The 18,575-nt window shown below is 31.8% G+C and overlaps 4 protein-coding genes across 8 annotated transcripts in view; 2 read left to right on the forward strand and 2 right to left on the reverse strand.

Moving 5' to 3' along the window:
- LOC136997325 (transcription initiation factor TFIID subunit 7-like) overlaps positions 1 to 18,575 on the reverse strand; it is a 297,656-nt gene that overhangs the window by 103,864 nt on the left and 175,217 nt on the right. The window lies entirely within an intron of this gene.
- LOC136999235 (uncharacterized) lies at positions 161 to 3,072 on the reverse strand. Its single transcript, XM_067352962.1, has one exon. It carries the CDS (start codon positions 1,239 to 1,241, stop codon positions 168 to 170), a length of 1,074 nt encoding a protein of 357 aa, XP_067209063.1. The 5' UTR covers positions 1,242 to 3,072; the 3' UTR covers positions 161 to 167.
- LOC136998541 (pre-mRNA-splicing factor CWC22 homolog) lies at positions 4,183 to 10,942 on the forward strand. 2 transcript variants are annotated; one of them, XM_067351874.1, is made up of 5 exons: positions 4,183 to 8,788; positions 8,856 to 8,939; positions 9,343 to 9,432; positions 9,698 to 10,590; positions 10,675 to 10,942. In XM_067351874.1, the coding sequence occupies exons 2-5, from the start codon at positions 8,881 to 8,883 to the stop codon at positions 10,758 to 10,760; spliced, it is 1,128 nt and encodes a 375-aa protein (XP_067207975.1). In that variant the 5' UTR covers positions 4,183 to 8,788; positions 8,856 to 8,880; the 3' UTR covers positions 10,761 to 10,942. The 2 variants fall into 2 exon arrangements, with proteins under 2 accessions (XP_067207975.1, XP_067207616.1); XM_067351515.1 differs by having other exon boundaries at positions 4,183 to 8,939; positions 10,675 to 10,940.
- LOC105679325 (uncharacterized) lies at positions 12,753 to 18,460 on the forward strand. 4 transcript variants are annotated; one of them, XR_010888762.1, is made up of 8 exons: positions 12,753 to 14,727; positions 14,818 to 15,380; positions 15,497 to 15,644; positions 15,744 to 15,785; positions 15,862 to 16,012; positions 16,122 to 16,281; positions 16,354 to 18,044; positions 18,111 to 18,460. XR_010888762.1 is itself a non-coding variant. In XM_067350497.1 (7 exons), the coding sequence occupies exons 2-7, from the start codon at positions 15,176 to 15,178 to the stop codon at positions 16,360 to 16,362; spliced, it is 735 nt and encodes a 244-aa protein (XP_067206598.1). In that variant the 5' UTR covers positions 12,753 to 14,727; positions 14,818 to 15,175; the 3' UTR covers positions 16,363 to 18,460. The 4 variants fall into 4 exon arrangements, 3 of the variants coding, with proteins under 3 accessions (XP_067206598.1, XP_012234686.2, XP_012234687.2); XM_067350497.1 differs by having other exon boundaries at positions 16,334 to 18,460; XM_012379263.2 differs by having other exon boundaries at positions 16,354 to 18,460.

An 18,575-nucleotide genomic window follows, 5' to 3' on the forward strand; every position in this document is an offset into this window, starting at 1 on the left:
CGTCGTCCTCGCTGGGGAGAACGACGGCGCAGTCGTTCATTTTCCCGCAGTCGACGCTGTGCGCCGATAATTTCTCCCGTGTATAAAAGTAGTGTAGACACCTGTAATAATTTGTATGATTAATACTGTGAATAAAGTTTCGAATTATTCTATAAATGTGTTTTTACTTACCGATCGCAAATGTACTTTTTACATTTGTGCATGCTCAGTTGTGAGCTCACCAACCGCGGCAGGTTCTTTATGCACGCAAAGTGTGCATCGTTGTTTTTACGCACGTATAGCAGGTTGACGTGCTTCTCCTTTTTGTCGTCGGCGAGCCGCAGAGGGACGATTTTTGAGTCTTCGGTGGTGAAGACGTTGACGGAGATGGCGTTTAGTTTCTCGAACTTTGATATTTGTGACAGCGTCACGGGGAACTCGATGCCACACAGGTTGAGCACCGTCGAGTAATGTGGGTATTCTATCGTTCTTTCCGGATGTTTTTTCGCTGGATATAAAGCTGCTACCACCGCCCACGCGAAACATGCATTGTCTGTCGATTGCACGTTGACCACAGCCCTTTTTAGCATAATTTGCCACGGTAACTCGATGTGGCATCCCGCGTGCAGAGGATTGAACTTGTTCACATTGACGGTGAGATTCAGGATACGCGACAACGCCCATCCGCTATCACGTTCCTGAAACTCCTCCAAAGCCGCCAGAATATCATCCTCCACGTGCCGCGTGTACCACTCGTTGAGATCGGATGTGGGAAACAACTCGCAATTTTTGGTGGCGATGGTCTTCACGGCAGTCTTGTCGCCCGCGACGAATTCCCCGTTGAACGCGGTGTTAATCTTGACGCTGTTGTGTTCTGCCATGACGCCCTGGATCCGCTCGATAACCGTATTTTTTACATTTTCAAAAAATTCACGAGGATCGATGTATTCGCGATTGACAACCACACCCGTCAGCACACGGTTCCTAAACGCCGTCTCGATCTCCTTCCACGTGTAGCCCTTCTTCTCGTATCCACCGTATCCAGCACCGATGGGTACGAAACGCTCGTGCAGGGCGTCCCTCACACCCTCCAGACGCGCAATTTGCGCCACCAGAGAGTTGACTACTCCGGTGCGTTGTCTCTTGCGACATTGTTCCTTGAGAGAATCGAGGTACTCGTTGCACTCGTAGTCCCATGGAAGGAACTCTCCCGTCGTTTTGATATTCGCTGCTCGTACGGTAAGATCGCGCTCCTTCTCCATTGCGAATGATTTTGAAGATTCATATTTTTCTCACTCGCTTTATATACCCGTTTGTTGCACACGACACTAACTATAAGCATAACAATGGCTCATGTTTGTATTAACAATTCTTATCTTCCGGAAATTATTGTAATCTGATACCCCTACCACTCCACATTTACCCTCTCTCCTCCAAACATGATTACGCATCTAGCAACATGGCGATGCCTACAATTTGTATTAACAATCCTTATCACACCCTCTAAGAAACGGCGCTCAAATGCTACCTCTTTGTTCTAAAATACAGCGATGACGCGATTTAAACAGACACTCTACTTTGATGCGCGCGTTGTAGGATAAGTCGGTATAGCGGATAGGGTGAGAAAGGTATATAGTCGAGATAATAAAAAATAATTTAATTGAAATAATATTTATTAAACAGATGCATCTAATAAATACATTATGATGGTGAAAATATTTTAACAATAAAGTATGTGATATGCTAGAATTATTGCGATCCAAAGATCTGAGCTAACAGCTCACAATCGATTATATCATTCTTATCGAACGATTCGCTCTCACGTATCACCGCGATGGGATCCTTCGCACCGCTCGCAATTTTTCGAAAGTGTGTGAACTTGATGTCGACCATACTAGTGACGTTGTTCAACGATTGAACGATACGATCCACACAATACTCGAGAGCGATCATGTTATATATGGTGTTGTGTGACATTGCTAAACACACCGTTGATGTTTCCAGACGCAGCACTTTTAGATTATTTATCTTTCCAAACCGTAGCGTGACATGTTCGATGGTTTGAGATGATGCATGTGCTTTGTCTTCATCATTGTTAAAGAAATGGTGGATGGCATGTCGTTGATCCAGGACGATCTTCCACATGTTGTATGTAAAATGTATCTCTCTGCCATGGTTGTCACCGAGAGCGATTTCTATGTGGCTCGGCGTAGAAATATTGATTCCGATATCCAGATATTTATAGCCGGTTTTTGTCAACGGGTATCTTCTAGCTAAAATTCTGGGAGGCGTGATCATGCTTCTTGGTGAATTACTTGGTGAATTACTTTTATTTCTGTGGATAAAAGCTTGCGTGAGTTCAAAGTGTAACAATGGCGGTGAGTTTAAAAGTGCAAATAGTAAGAGAGTCAACTTACACGTTAGGTAATTGCAGCTTCTTCGCACTCTGCTGTTCGTTGATCTGATTATTCACGGTTGACATGGTGCAAAACATCGTTGCTAGTAAACGTCACAGCGAACTAGTGATTTTCACAATGATTTCGAACGACTGATGGTTCCCTATTCTTTTTCACATGCTTTATATACCCGCTTGTTGCACACGACACTGATTAAAACTATCGATTTGTATTAACAATCCTCATCTTATCTCTTCCGGGAATTATTTTGTTGCATACAAAATTGAAATCTAACAACATGGCGCCGAAAAATGTTGACGTGGCTGCCTGTTGCTATGGGCTTTTGTTCTAAAATACAGCGATGACGCAATCCGTAAACCTGCACGAACCTACATACTATACACATTGCGATTCCAACAACATGGCGCTCTACTTTGATGTGTAGAAAAAAACCATAGGATGTAAACAGTTCTCTTTCCAATAAACAATCCTTATCTTTTCCGGGAATCCTTATCTCGCGATTTGTATTAACAATCCTTATCTTCCGGAAATTATTGTAATCTGATACCCCTACCACTCCACATTTACCCCCTCTCCTCCAAAACGATGATGTTATTACCCCCTCCACTGTTATCCGATACCCCTCTTCCCCTCTTCACCCGCACCCCCCTCATTGCCCCTGGGTTAGAACCCCCATAGTATAGCTACTACTGTTAACTAACTTTCTAGTAGGAAATATACGAATAGCTTCACCATCGGCAAATTCATTGATTAAAGGAACGTATGTTTTGTTTAGTAACATTTCATATTGTATTATATTCAGTTGCCCAACTCGCAAATTATTTAACAAATCAATAAATTCTACATCATTTTGTTGACGCATATTAGTCTTTAATTCACATAAACCAAAATATCGCCATAAATGTGGCTCTCCTTGAAAGCATGCAGATTGTTTAAAACACCAATTTCCTTTTACAGGTGGTAATTGCATAATATCTCCAAACAATAATATATTAACACCACCAAATAATTCATTATTATTTTTAAATTCCTGAAGACGAAGATGAACTGCTCTTAATATTTCATATGAAACCATTGATATATATATTTCGTCAATAATCAACCATTTAATATAGCGCCATTTACGTCTGGCATCTTCAAGACGCTGCCCTGTTAACTGTCTGTATACTGTAGGTTTTCCTTTTTCTACTGCCAAAAAGAATGCACAGTGTAAAGTACGTCCATTAATTAATCTAGCTGCGACACCAGTAAGAGCAGTCACTTCGACGAACGTCGGTTTAAATAAACGATCTATAGTAGGGGCATAACATCGTTTAATCTGTTGTACTATCATTTTTAAAAGAAACGTTTTCCCACATCCTGCTCCTCCTGTAATAAACAATCGTAAAACTTCAATAACTTGGCCTTGAAGTTCTTGTTTAATATGATTAGTAATTGTATTGAATAAATGAGATTGTTCTATATTCATACTTCTAACATTTTTTTCAAATTCTTCAACAGATATAACATGATCTATTTCATTGAAATCATCATGCAAATCAAAATCAATATTATCATCATATCCTTCTACTATACAACGTGCGCGATCTTCGTTTCTTACTGTGGAATGTGCATTAACTTCATCATTATCAAATGCAACAATTTGGGCTATAACTTCTTGTAATTCCCGTTCTACAAATTGAAACTGCTCAATATTCTGTTCTCTACGTAAAGGTCGTAATAAATGACGCTTTGCATTAAATGCTTGTTCTGCTGATTCATATTCTTCAAGTAATTCTTCCTCCTTTCTGAAAGGAACATGGGCTACTAAATAACTATAGAAATATGCTTCTCGATTAGCAGTTTGAACAAAATATCGCGTTCTTAAAACTGCATGCCGTGTACGTTTTTTCATTTTTGTACCATCTTGCAAACGAATGTATTTAGTTGGAATGACGACATTATTTTCACCATAAACTTCAATATCTCCATCTTCTTCATAATTATCAAATCGTGATACACATTCATATGTGATAGCAAATTCAGCTAAACTGAGATCACTTAAATTCTCCGGACGTAAACAGTAACGATCAAATATATTTGCGTATATATCATTCATATAACCATCACAACGTAACATACGATAACGTTCTCTTGGAAAGCAAGTGTTTAGAAAAACAACTTTTCGCGAACTATCACGTAATTTTAAATGACATAAACGGAATGCGCATTCACAAGCAGATACTTGTCTATGTCGAAGTATAGTCATTGATACAGCAAATAATTGTTTTCTTATGTCCCCACCGTATCTCTGCACTCTACTAATTGCATCTTTAATAGCTTGACCTACATCTTGAGGTTCGTGTTTAGCTGCATATTTAGCTATATAATACGCTATACCTGTAACATTCCCACAAGGTTGTAAGTCCATGTTACCACTCCATAATTTAATAATTACAGGATTGTAATTGTTAACATAAATATCTGAAGAATTACGTTTTAAAATACAAAAACGTCCATTATGACGGATAGCTTCATCTGGTCCTAGCAACTTAGTTTTATCACTAATTAGTCTAGGAAATCCAAATCGACATTGACTATGTTGTCTATCTTTGTAACATGTAGTAGTATGTTTATGTACTTGAACGCGTGCTATAAGTGAATCTAATGCCTCATCTCCTGTATGAGATGTACAAGATACAACTTTATCAATAAGAGCAATACCATCTGGAGTTTCAAATGGCGGGATTCCTTCATTCCAGCATAACATATGTAAATGTGGACTACCTCTATTTTGAAATTCTATTCTCCACCAAAAATCTATTAATTTCCCACCTAATAAAGTGTTGTCATTCTGTAATACACGCATAATAGCATGGACACGAACCATAAAATGTCGAGATAATGCTACCGGATGTTCAACAACTAAACGTTGTTTTTGATCGAATGAAAGATCATCTACATTCTCTTCTTTTCTTCCTGCTGCAATTAAACATGCTTGCAATATATCTTTCCAATTTAAATCATTGCAACTTAATGTTAAAAACCATTGTGGGGGGCCTAAATTACGCACCATAGCAATTAAACCACTACATGCGGTTTGCCAGTAAGCATTAGAACCACGTAAAGCTCTCATATTGATATGCAAATTTTGTACAAGACCTTCTGGTATATTATTGCCTTGTCTTAGTCTAAGACATACACCAACATTTTGTCGAGCTCGATAATATTCCATAACGGATAAAGAATAAAATAAATAATCATTCCGCTGAAATCTAGAATCCTGACACATAATGCGTGCTTGAAAATAATCTAATGGCGTTATAGAATATGGCCGTGATGGCTCGTGAAGTCCATTTCGTCCTTTTGGAAAGAGGAAAAACCAAGCTAACTCTTCAGCTCGAAGTTCAGTATACATTTGTATGGGTTCTGTAGTCTTCCGTCGTAATGTATAATATGGAGCATTTTGCACTTCAGCGTTTTCAATAACAGATTCAACATCGGGTATAACTTCATTAATGGGTCGTAAAACTGAGGATGTTATAATACAATTATCATTATTCCTATTTTCAATATTTTGATCAAATTGTGCAATGTTCTTGTTATCAATATTTTGATCAAATTGTGCAATGTTCTCGTTACATTCATGAATGGGAATATTTAAACGAGTAGTTTGTGTTTGATTGTGTTCATTAGAATGTATACAAGGACGAACAAAAGTTATAGTATATTGATTACCGAAAGTATTATTTGAAGATTTTGGTATAGTATTTTTCAACATATTATACATTGATAATATTGTTGGAAAACGAATCAGACATGCTGTACCATTTTGTGCTGGTCTACCTTTTGGTCCTCTTGAATGCGAATCAAATATCCAAAAAGTATTATCGAATTGAAATATAGCAACGGAAATTCCATTGGCAGTTAATATTCCATAAATTTGATCTTGAAAGAAAATACTTAAAGCATTTCTCAAATTTGGAAATCCTTCAGCGCTATTATCATTATATAAATGTCCTGATATGTTTTCATTATTAGTGATTAAGAGAGTAATAATATTCCCAAAAATTTCAATATCTCTATCTAATTCATCAACTGATAAAAACTCTCTGTCAATTTCAGCAAAATGAGGCTCATTGCGCTTTAATAGACTTTTTAAATATAACGCATCTCCTATCAATAAAATATTATCAATAAGATTTCTTGTCCAAGTCGAAGGACAATGTAATAAACACATAGCTATTGCAACTACTGCATTCGCCGTACATTGTTTTCCTCTTGTTAAATCAGAAAATATCTCGTAACCTTGATGCATAGAACCTCTGATAATTGCTCTGTCCCCAGATATTTCTATTAAATCTATCTTGCTTACTTCTTGAGTTTCTATAGCAAAATTATTTATATTCCCATAGTTAATTATATCATTATCTTGTGCTACAATTACTTGACATATTTGTGAAATGTCAAAATTTGTAGCGTCAAGATTAATATTAACGTTTTGATATAAAGGATTATTTTGAATTAACCACGATAAAGCAGCTGATAAATTCTGCACGTTTACTTGAAATTGTCGGCATTGTTCAATATTTTCAAGTTGTTCACATACAATAATCATGCCTGTTTCTGCAACTGGTAATAGTAATTGTTCTGAGATTTCTTCAACATCACGTGCGAATAAAACAGCTTGCCCTCGAAAACCTGATTGACCAAATCGTCCACCTAATTTAATAATTTTTATAAATGGAACGATTCTTGATAAAAGTCTTTGCTCCATATCACTTAAATTTCTTATAACGTCCGGAATGTCATCTAAAAACATAGCATTCCAATATGCTTGTGTCGGAACTTTTTCTTTTTTTATCAAATTGGCACAACGAAAACATGTAATTATATCGTTTAATTTATTTAATTCTTTAGGCAAAATATTCATAATTGTAGCAGACATTGTCGTAGTACATATTTGTTTCTTATAATATAATTTCCTACAAATATCACAGGCGATATCTGCAAAAGACCATATAGTTGAATGAAATTGTAATAATAATTTTTCTCTGTGTGTATCAATAATGGTTTGTTGTATTAGCGGAGTTTCCTGATTAACCTGATTTTGTAAAATTTGAGGATTAGATGAGGGTACATTAACAATAATTATACGTTGCGAAATTAGTTCATTACTTATTATTGTACATATTCTTTTTTGCCTTTTTTTATGCGATTGCTTTTTCGCTTTCGTTTGTAAAATTTGCTTATTATTAGCTGTTAAAGAACATGTTGCTGCTTTTCGCGTTCTATATAGCAATTGATTTTTCGCTGCTTTACTTTTGCGTCCAATATTTTTTTTCTTCGTTCTTCGTGATACCTGAAGAAGAATTAATATATGTAATTTATATTACAATTTCATATTAATAATAACTAGATATAAATAAACAATTTTTTATATATACATATAATGGGTATAAACTATAAACTATAAATAATAAAACACACAAAAAAATATTAGTAAATAAATTATATAAATATATTCTTGAATTTATTGATGCCTCTTCAATTGATGTCTGATGTCTTATTAAACTGATTATCACCTTTTTCTTGATTTTTTATTCTTAATTTAAATCCATCGATGTTCGTTTAACTAGTGATGGTTTAAGATTTCTTCTTTTTCAAGGTAATTTCTTTCTTTTTTTTGGATAATAATAAGGCGCATTATTGCTGCCAGTATGCACATTATATAAGTGCGGCGCAATCATGCTGCCAGTATTGTATATGTATAGCACAATCGTTCCTTTCTTCAATACATACAAATTATAATAATAATTATAAATGAATAATAAATAATTGAATATGATACTATATAATTATATATAATAATAATAAATAAAAAATTATTATATACTTACATTTCTTACTATTATGCAACTCCACATACAGCAAATATTTTTTTTCACTATAATCTTATTGTAATATTAACATATAATATTAACATATAATCAAAAGATGAGACATAAATAAATGATGTTAACTTTAACAAATATATATAATAATGTAAACTTATTCAATAAATATAAAATATATTATATATAATTCAGTTAAAAAAAAAATTAAAAAAAAATAAATAATATTTACCTGTTTTTTTTTTATAGAAACACCCATTTTTTATTTATATGCAAATTCACTATTATATGCAAATGCACTATCACACTATGTACACTCGCGACAAGAAAGTTAATAACTAACCTAATCTGCAATGTCCGCGCCGCGCGCCACCATAAACTAATAAAAAATTCTAGTTGCTTCTTGTTGTGAGATCTTCCTAAGAGAAAGCGCTACAGTAACACGATCATTGAAAATTAGCTACAATGCCAAGACAGATACGATTTATTGCGTGATGATCGATAATTATAATAATAACAGTAAGTATATAAAAGTATTTGTATAAATATTTCTTATTAAATATGAATCATATAAATGTTTTTACAGTAAAAAAAAAAGAAAAAAAATAACAATGGAAACACAGAATAAAGAAAATTTCGTGGAAACTCTTTCCTCGAAGATAATGAACAGGTTAGTTTCTCATTATCTTTCTAATTATTATTTATATTGATATCACTTTATATGATACATATTTGTATCTGTCAATGTATTTTTAATGTTTTATTTGTTTAATATGAAGAAGAACAACAGTTCATATTAATGCTTGAAAAATTTCTCTGTTAAGTTAAAGGTTAATAATATTAAGGTTAAAGTTTGCAACAATAGTACAATAATTAATACATTAATACATTAATTAATGTTCAAAACTTTAGAGAAATTGCTTAAGCATCAATATGAACTGTTCTTTATATTAATAATAATAACAAGATACATTGAGATACAAATATCTATCCATCCTGATAAATAAAGCAATTAACAGTAAAAGATAAAAAAAAAAATTAAATAATAAATATATTTATTGTGTTTATTGTAGATCAAAAAATAAAGAACCTGAGAAAGAATCACAACAAAATAAAGAACCTGAAAAAGAATCACAACAAAATAAAGCAAGGGAAGAAACAGAGTAAGTAATAATATTAACTGTTAACTAATTACTAATAGTATTAATTATTAAAATAACCATAACTATTAATAACCAAAAAGATTCGTGCAATTCTATACTGCATCTTCTATTAATCAATAATAAATATTTAATAAATATTTAATAAATATTTATTAATATATATTAATATATATAATATATTATATAGATATTTTAATACATTATATATATATATATATATTTATTTATTTTATTCATTTATTGATACATTATTATCTACTTTCAGATCAGAAGAGATTGTCCTAGGACAATATTATCAAACACAAAAAACAATAAACGACCCACTCTTAAATCGATCGGATCAGTTGTCAGATCGCGTCTCATACGAAATACAATCGTCAACAACAAATAATCGTGACCATAATTTAATGATAAAAAATCAAAAAGACATATTTGAAAAGAACCGATCGCAAAATTATAAAGATCCCCGATTGCGAGGTTCTTCTGACGACCGACGATTGCAAAATCGCTCATTCTATAATCGGCGATCGCCAGATCGCACTTCGTGTCAACGATACGATTCATCTTATCATCGGCGATCGCGAGATCGCTATTCTCGTGATAGACAATCACGAGATAACTCTTCCAACGACCGAGGCTCACGACATAGCTGTTCCAGCAACCGGCGATCACAAAATCGCTCTTCTAGTGATCAGCGATCGCGAGGTCGCGCTTCGTATCAGCAATACAACTCATCCCGCTATCGGCGATCGCGAGATCGTTATTCTCGTAACCGACAATTGCAAGATAGCTCTTCCAGCAACCGAGATGGTTTCTCTGGCGACCGGCGATCAAAAAACCGCATTTCCTGGAAATCACAAAACTATTCTTCCTGCAATCGACGATCGCGAAACCACTCGTCTTGTGAACGGCGATCGCAAGAGCACTCTTCTCGTGAACAACGATCGCGAGACCACTCTTCTCGTGAACGGCGATCGCGAGACCATTCTTCTCGTGAACGGCGATCGCGAGACCATTCTTCTCGTGAACGGCGATCGCGAGACTATATGTCTAACAATCGACGACTACGAAATCATGCTTCTGATGACCTGCGATCGAGACGTACATTTTATGATGAATTTCATCGATATCCGGAAAAGCAACACACCAGAAGATACAGTTAGTAAATATAATAATTATGCGTTTTTTGTTTTTCTTTTCTTTAAATATATTTCTCTTATAATTAAATATGACATGTTGCAGGTGTACGTGGCACACGTGCTGGAAAGTGGGTACAGCAACGAAAAGAAAGAGTTTTAAAACATCTTGTAAATGTTTTAAGCAAATAACTATATATATATATAATATACTTTAGAGCTTCAGTATTACGCGTTTTTTTCTATTTTAATAAGACGAATGGTCTCATCTTCAGTGAGTTGGAACTCTGAAACAAAAAAAAAAAAAAATATACACTTAAATGTTATACAGCTATTACACTCCAAAATTATATACGATGTTTGATTATTAAATATATATATAATAATCAAACATTGTATATATAATTTTGGAGTGTAATAGCTGTATAACATTTAAGTGTATATTTTTTTGTTTCAGAGTTCCAACTCACTGAAGATGAGACCATTCGTCAAGACAATTTCATCAATTGATTTCGTCAATCAGTTTTTGTTTGTTTGTTTGAAGAACAGATTTTTATGTTTTTAATGATTTTTGGAAAATATTACAATGTTTATTTTTTATTTATTTAACGAAAGGCTAATACACATTAAAATAGAAAAAAAACGCGTAATACTGAAGCTCTAAAGTATATTAATAAAAAACTGGAGCTCTAATTTAATATACTTTATTTTTATTATGTTGTTTGTTTAATTAAAGATGAGATTTTGTATTGAATTATATTTTATTTTGCATTTATGTATTAAAATAATTTATTTTTTTGCATATGTATTGAAAAAAAAACTGGAGCTCTAATTTAATATACTTTATTTTTTTATTATGTTGTTTGTTTAATAATTAAAGATGAGATTTTGTATTGAATTATATTTTATTTTGCATTTATGTATTAAAATAATTTATTTTTTTGCATATGTATTGAAATAATGTATGAAAAAATAAATTATGTATGAAATAAATTACATAAATTTAATTAATAAATGTTTACTTTCCATTATATACAGTAATATAAATAATTAATAATAGTATATATATATATATATATATATATATATATATATATATATATATCCTAGACAATACACATGTCCAGAATATATTTAATGGATATCCAGAAGACGTCCTATCGTCCTAAATATCCTCTTTTTTTTAATTTCTTCCTCGAATGAGAAAGTTGCTGCTTTATTTGCAGTGTGGCTTCAGTTCAGCCCTCTGAACTATACAACACCTTCCAAATATCCTTTGGACATCTTTTGGTTATGTTGTACTGTTTTGGTCATGGAGGTAAAGGAGAGAGCATTAGGCTTTACTATGGGCAAGGGGACTGAAGCTTTAGTGGGGAAGAGAGGTAAGCCTTCAGCCATCTTGATAGGCGACATTAGTGCTGCCATCTCTCATTACTTTGACGTATTACATATCAGTTTTATATGTTAAAATACAGAAATATAGAATATATATATATTGTTTATAGTTTATATATTATTTATCAGCTTTTAATCTAATATAACGTTGTGACGATTTATCGAAACTTTTTTCATGAAAATGCATTGAGCATATTACTGAATTTGATTTTATAGTATTTTCAGGCAATTGTAATATTTCACACCACTGTTTTTGCCTGCACGTATTTTTTGGGAATCTATTAAATATATTAAGAATTCAAATTTTACTTTTAATATTTTCTAATATATATTACATCTTTAAACAATTATTTATTGTAATAAGTCTATGTTTAATTTGATAAGATTTGGTAAATTCTATTATGCAAAGATCTTACATTATTGTTGTACTTACGTGTGAAAAGTTATCTTCTGCTTTTTTTCGAGTTCTTCTTGTTTATATGATTTTCGGTAGGTTCTATTAAAACAAGTTTCCAAAATACACGATGGCATTTTTCTAATACTTTATTCGTATACTTCTTACTTTAATTTCATTTGACACTTCTTTACACTATGAAGTAATTTTACTGCTATGCATTAGATAGCAGCACTAATGTCGCCTATCAAGATGGCTGACGGCTTACCCCTCTTCCCCACCTTGGCTTCAACCCCTCGGCTCTATTCTCTCTCCTTTACCTCCATGGTTTTGGTATACTATTGTAAGATTTCCCTAAGAGAAGGCGCTATTGTCGCACGAACCAACTCTAAGTTATTAAAAATTCTCTATTCAAATACGAATTTCATTGGTAATCAATTTGATCCCTAGTTTCACTCGGTAGCCAATGAGAGAGCTCGTAGACAAAATAATACTGTTTTTATACTTTTTATTCACAGCACAAATAACAATAATTATACGCTTTAAACCTTCCTTAATTAATAAGAAACCTATGCACAAAAGATGAAATCAAACTATGCTGTAGTTATCGAGAACTAAGATAACAACCGATTCAAGCTCGGTGAAACGCATACTCCCTCTTTTGCGCCAACTTGCAGTTGGCAGCAGTCGGGAGTAAAAACCAGACAATGCCATGGAATTTTTTTCACAGTTTTTAATTGAATGCGAACAACTTAGGTCAAAAGGTGGAATTTCTTTTAACAATAAAATTATTTCATGGGAATTTCGAGCGTTCATAGCAGATGCTCCTGCACAAGCATTAATGTTAAATCATTACGGGCACATGTCATATAATCCGTGTTCAAAATGTAAGATCACTGGTGTTCTGTCTAATAAAGGTCATGTCATTTTTCCAAACATTGATAATGAGAATCGTTCTGATAAGGAATATCGGGAACGAAACGATGAAGATCATCATAAAGATGGTGATACACCTATAGCTTCTCTTTTTCAAGATATTGTAGCACAAACTCCTTTCGAGTACATGCATTTGGTACTGTTAGGTATAGTAAAGAAAACATTAAGTGCTTTTGTCACTGGTAAATACGGAAAAAATACTAAGTTGTCGAAACATTATATTGACATAATATCAAACAGATTGAATATTATTAGCTCTTATTGCCCTCGAGAATTCAATCGCAAACCCAGATCAATTTCGGAATATGGAAATTTTAAAGCAACAGAATGTCGGCAGCTTTTACTTTATACCGGTATTGTTATATTCTTTGATATTGTCGAGCAAAACGCTTACAATCATTTTTTATTGTTACATTCAGTTATGAGATGTCTCTCTAATAATTCGCCATCCGAAAAATTATTATATTTTTCTGAACTTGCAATAAAATCCTATGTGCAATTAAGCTCAGTTATTTACAATGAAACGTTTGTTTCGTATAATGTACATGGCTTACTTCATTTAGTAGATGACGTGAGAAGATTTGGTTCGGTTGATAATTTTTCTGCATTCCCGTATGAAAACAATATGACTTTTTATCGAAAAAATTGTCGAAAACCTAATCAACAACTGCAACAAATAGTACGAAGAGCATCAGAAAAAAATAAAATTGCTAAAAAAATAATCAACAATTCCATTCAGAGCATCATCGTTAATAAAATGCACAGTAATGGACCACTTCCAGAACATATTTGTTGCTGCAAACAGTTTTCGAGAATTCGTTATCATCATTTAGATTTAAATTTACGTAAACGCGACAATTGCTGTATTCTTAAAAATGGTGCTATTTGCATCATAGATAATATTATTTTTACCGACAATTCTTATTTCTTATTTGTACGTAATTTCAATCTTATTGAAGACTTTTATGATGTCGGTATAAAATCTTCGACGATCGGCGTATACAAATGTTCAAACTTATCTGACATAAGATATGTAATTGCTATACATTCTGTTAAATCAAAATGTTACAAAATGCCTATATGGAAAAAAATTGACGATGATGAAGGAAGCAATGAATACATCTGTACTGAAATTGCTGATGAATATGTTATAATTGAAATGTTACATACTCAAATTGAGCAATATTGCTAATATTGCTAATGTAACATTTCAATTTATTATTGTTAAGTTAACTGTAATAAATAATTTATTAAATAATAATAATTACTATTATTATTATTTAATAGAAAGGTATCATTTCACATGACATGTATTATATATATGAAAATATCTATTATTTATGTGCATAGTTCAAATATTATTTTTCCTATACAAATTGATAAATGTTACGACTTTCCACTTTTAAAGACTTGGAAATAAAATAATCAATAAAGGTACTGCAAGAGTGAGAGATAAATATGTTTATAATTTTATCTATTTTACTTAATAAATTAATTACTATTTTTACTACATTTTTATTTCAGCATGGATAAACGTCAAAAAAGAAAAAGAACCAAAACTAGAAGATACATTTCAACGGATGATGATAAATATCAATATAAAAAAAGTAAGAAAAACAATAATAAAGCACTTGCAGTATTTGATTGTATCAAAAAAGCAATGGCTGAAAACTATGACGAAGAATCAGAAAAACATAGCAATTCAGAAACAAGTGCAGATAGTACAGATGAAGATGAACAAAGAGAAATGGTTACAACCGACAAAGAATACATTCAAAACTCTTCTCTGCCGTGTGAAGATTAAAATACTTCAAAAACCGACACGATACATACATTGTTAAATGTCGGTCAGCCTCATACAAATGAATATAGAAGTACGCACATGTGTAGATACGAAGAAACAGAAACATCAGAATTACAGTCATCTAAAAATCAGTCCAATTCTTCCAATGACTTTATGCAATATTCTTGTAATAATGAATTACCATCTGCAACATCTACATGCACTTCAATTTCTAGTGATTCATCTTTGTCACAGATGTCTCATTCAATAATACCAAATTTCAATACATTTCCAGCTGTATCAGGTATATTAATTTATATCTTATATTGATATATTGATATATTTGTTTTATTAAATTTGTAAATGTTTTATATTATTGTTAGAGGACTTGTATTAATAATAATATTGAATTATTTGTAGAGCAAAATACAGCTCTATTGGTCCAAGATAATACACAAGAACAAGTAAATAATACTCAACAATTACAAAATAGATCGGCAAATGATCAACATAGTATCAGTCACGATAGTAATGCAATAAAAACAGGAATAATTCAAGAATTGAAAAGGTAAATTTATTTATATTGTTGCATATAAATTATGTTATATTAAATATTGTTGCATATAAAAATATAACCAAAGTTATTTTATTGTTATTTTATATTCAGAATGATCGAAGAAGGTTTTCACGCAATAAACAAAATCCTTAGGTAATCTTTAAATATTTTATCAGTAAATAAAATTTTAAAATATTTATATAGTTATTAAATTACTTTATACTTGCAGAAATCAAGAGCAGCATTTAAACGAAATAAACTTACAATTAAAACGGAATAACAATACATCAATTCCGAAAAAACCGGAATACTTTCCGATGCAATCGGTTGAATGTTTAGATAAATTCGAGAATTGCTCTACTGAAGAATATCAAAATACGGTTAGTATCTTTACTAATTTTAACAAATTAAATTAAATTTTTAAATTTGGTTTTATAAAATTCCTATTTTTTATTTTCTATGATTTTTATTTTCTATTTGTATTTGTAGGTTTCATATTTCATTTTCCTTGGTGGATTGAACCCTAAAGAATGTGTAACTGCTATGATTAAAGAAAGTATCACAGACGACTTTTCCGTGAATATTACATGGAGTGGATATGGAAATACAGTAGAAATTGCTAGTCGCAAATTAACAAGAGCTATATATGGTAAATTTCATATCATATACTATGTGCATAAAATTAATACGTTTATGTTAAGAAAGAAAATGTAATTTTCAGAAGCCTTAGCAAGGAACAACAATTTTCCCAAACCAGTGGTCACAGAACTTCAAGAAGCTATAACTGAAGGACTTCGCAATGCAAAGCAACGAGTAAGGAATAGAGAAAAGGAAAAAAATGATAAAAGAGAAAAAGGAAAAAGAAGGGTTTTAACCGAAAAAGTAAAAGAAAATTTGAATATCATAAATTAATATAGTTCAATTTTTATTTCTTATTGAATAATTTTACTCAATAACTTCCATTTCATGCATCTAGTAATTTCTGACTCTTATCTTCATATTTTTAATTAAAAGAAAATATTGTAAGAAAAAGAAAGGTTTTGAAAACGTTTAATTTGATGAAAACAGTAACATTTTATAATTATTTTCCTAAGATATTAATTTTTGTAATCGAAATTTTAAGATTTTCTAAATAACTAAGAATTTTTTTGTTTTAAAAGTTTTTTCTTATTATTATAAGTTTATGCTTTACGTTCTTTATGAGTGTCAGGAATATATTTATATACAATTATTTTCGAGAAGTTTACTTTTTGTTTAAAATTCTATGTACTAAATAATATAATGTACAAGACAATATAATGTATAAGATATAAAATGTATTTAATACTGAATGTACTTAATATAAATGTACTTCATTAAATAAATAAACTTGCTAATTAAATAAATAAACGGTTTATTTAATTGTTATTATTTCATAGTTATTTAATTGTTATTAGCTAAATTATTTCCTTAAAATTTGCTGCAAATATTGCGAAATGTTTTTACTGCATTAAATTGTCACAAATATTAAAGGTTGAGATTTTATGTTTTCAAATATTGAAATAATTATAAAATATTTATATACTAAATTGGATTTGTATAATTTTTGACAAATGTATTTGCTAAATTTTATTCTGACAAAACTGTTGCGTTATGGCGAATCATCTTAGTGCAATTAGTGAGAAATTTTTTGTCAAATCATGATGTCATTATTGTGCAAAGTTTCCACAATTTTCCTATCGGGGTAAGTAAATTTAACTTTATTTATTGGTCAAGCAACGGTTTGCTGAATTTTTAAAGAAATATGTTTTCATCAATGATAAATAAATCGCAGAAATAATTTATTTCCTAAGACAATTAAATTGACTCGACGAACTGTATTTATGTAAGAAGGCAATAGACCATTATATTACAACGATTTCGTTTGTCTAATGTATAATATTAAATGGAAACGTAAGCGCAAGAAAATCATATCGACAAATACCTGTAAAAGTTAGGAAAGCATATACAATAATTACAAGATAATACATAAAATAAATGGAAATGTAATGTAACAATAATAACTATGCATTACTTACTTATGTAGCCACTTCTTTATACCAAACACTACTTAAGCAGTTAACCTGGTACACTCTGTCGTCAATATTTACACTCACTGATCAATGAAGTACTGAACATTGATATCCCGAATTCATAGTCGCGACATATAGATCTACTTATATCGATAATCTCGATGATAACTAAATCCATAATGTACATTTACACGAACTTACTGCAAACTACATTACCGGCTGTCGAAGTGACGACAATATTATTGTGAAAGTTTCAAATCTGTACTAATTATTGATTCAATGATCTTCAATGATTTCTGCCCTGTGGGGACCTATGGCGGACCGCTTCGACATTTGTGAACGCATGAGGATGGAGGACGATGTAAGTAACTCCTTTAATATTGTTCATATTTTATTAACAAATAAAATTAATACAATAAAATTGCAGATACTAATGATGAACAAAGAATCTCTCCTCAACGGCGATGTCGACGTCGACGTCGATTTAATCGCCGCCCGTTCCGTCGCCGCCCGTTCCGTTGCCGCCCGTTCCGTTGCCGTCCGGGACGTGGCTGCTGATTCCGTCGCCGCCCGTTCCGTTGCCGTCCGGGACGTGGCCGCCGGTTTCGTCGCCGCCGCACAGTGGGGCCAAACGACATTTCGTGTTTCAAAAAAGGCTACAGTCTCGAAATGTTAACCGATTTCGATGCTTTTTTTTTTTAATGAAAGCTAACAAAATTTGCAATAACTTTGTGGAGGTAGATTTTTGTTTTTTATTTTTTTTTTATTATTAAATTACACATAAAACAATTAAATTTGTAAAATATAATGACTGAACAGCAAGTAACTCTTCAACAGTAAATATTTTCTGTAACTTAACATCGGGCACTGATATAGTTGAAATTAAACATTC

Source organism: Linepithema humile, chromosome 1 (assembly GCF_040581485.1).
Source record: "Linepithema humile isolate Giens D197 chromosome 1, Lhum_UNIL_v1.0, whole genome shotgun sequence".
Lineage (NCBI taxonomy): Eukaryota > Metazoa > Arthropoda > Insecta > Hymenoptera > Formicidae > Linepithema > Linepithema humile.

Bases quoted from the DNA above. Each gene is read 5' to 3' on its own strand.
- LOC136998541 (XM_067351874.1), top strand. From the start codon at position 8,881: ATGGAAACACAGAATAAAGAAAATTTCGTGGAAACTCTTTCCTCGAAG. The intron at 8,940-9,342 runs GTTAGTTTCTCA...TGTTTATTGTAG, and splicing joins TCCTCGAAGATAATGAACAG to ATCAAAAAATAAAGAACCTG. The intron at 10,591-10,674 runs GTTAGTAAATAT...GACATGTTGCAG, and splicing joins GCAACACACCAGAAGATACA to GTGTACGTGGCACACGTGCT.
- LOC136999235 (XM_067352962.1), bottom strand. From the start codon at position 1,241: ATGGAGAAGGAGCGCGATCTTACCGTACGAGCAGCGAATATCAAAACG.
- LOC105679325 (XM_012379263.2), top strand. From the start codon at position 15,176: ATGTGTAGATACGAAGAAACAGAAACATCAGAATTACAGTCATCTAAA. The intron at 15,786-15,861 runs GTAATCTTTAAA...TTATACTTGCAG, and splicing joins GCAATAAACAAAATCCTTAG to AAATCAAGAGCAGCATTTAA. The intron at 16,282-16,353 runs GTAAATTTCATA...TGTAATTTTCAG, and splicing joins ATTAACAAGAGCTATATATG to AAGCCTTAGCAAGGAACAAC.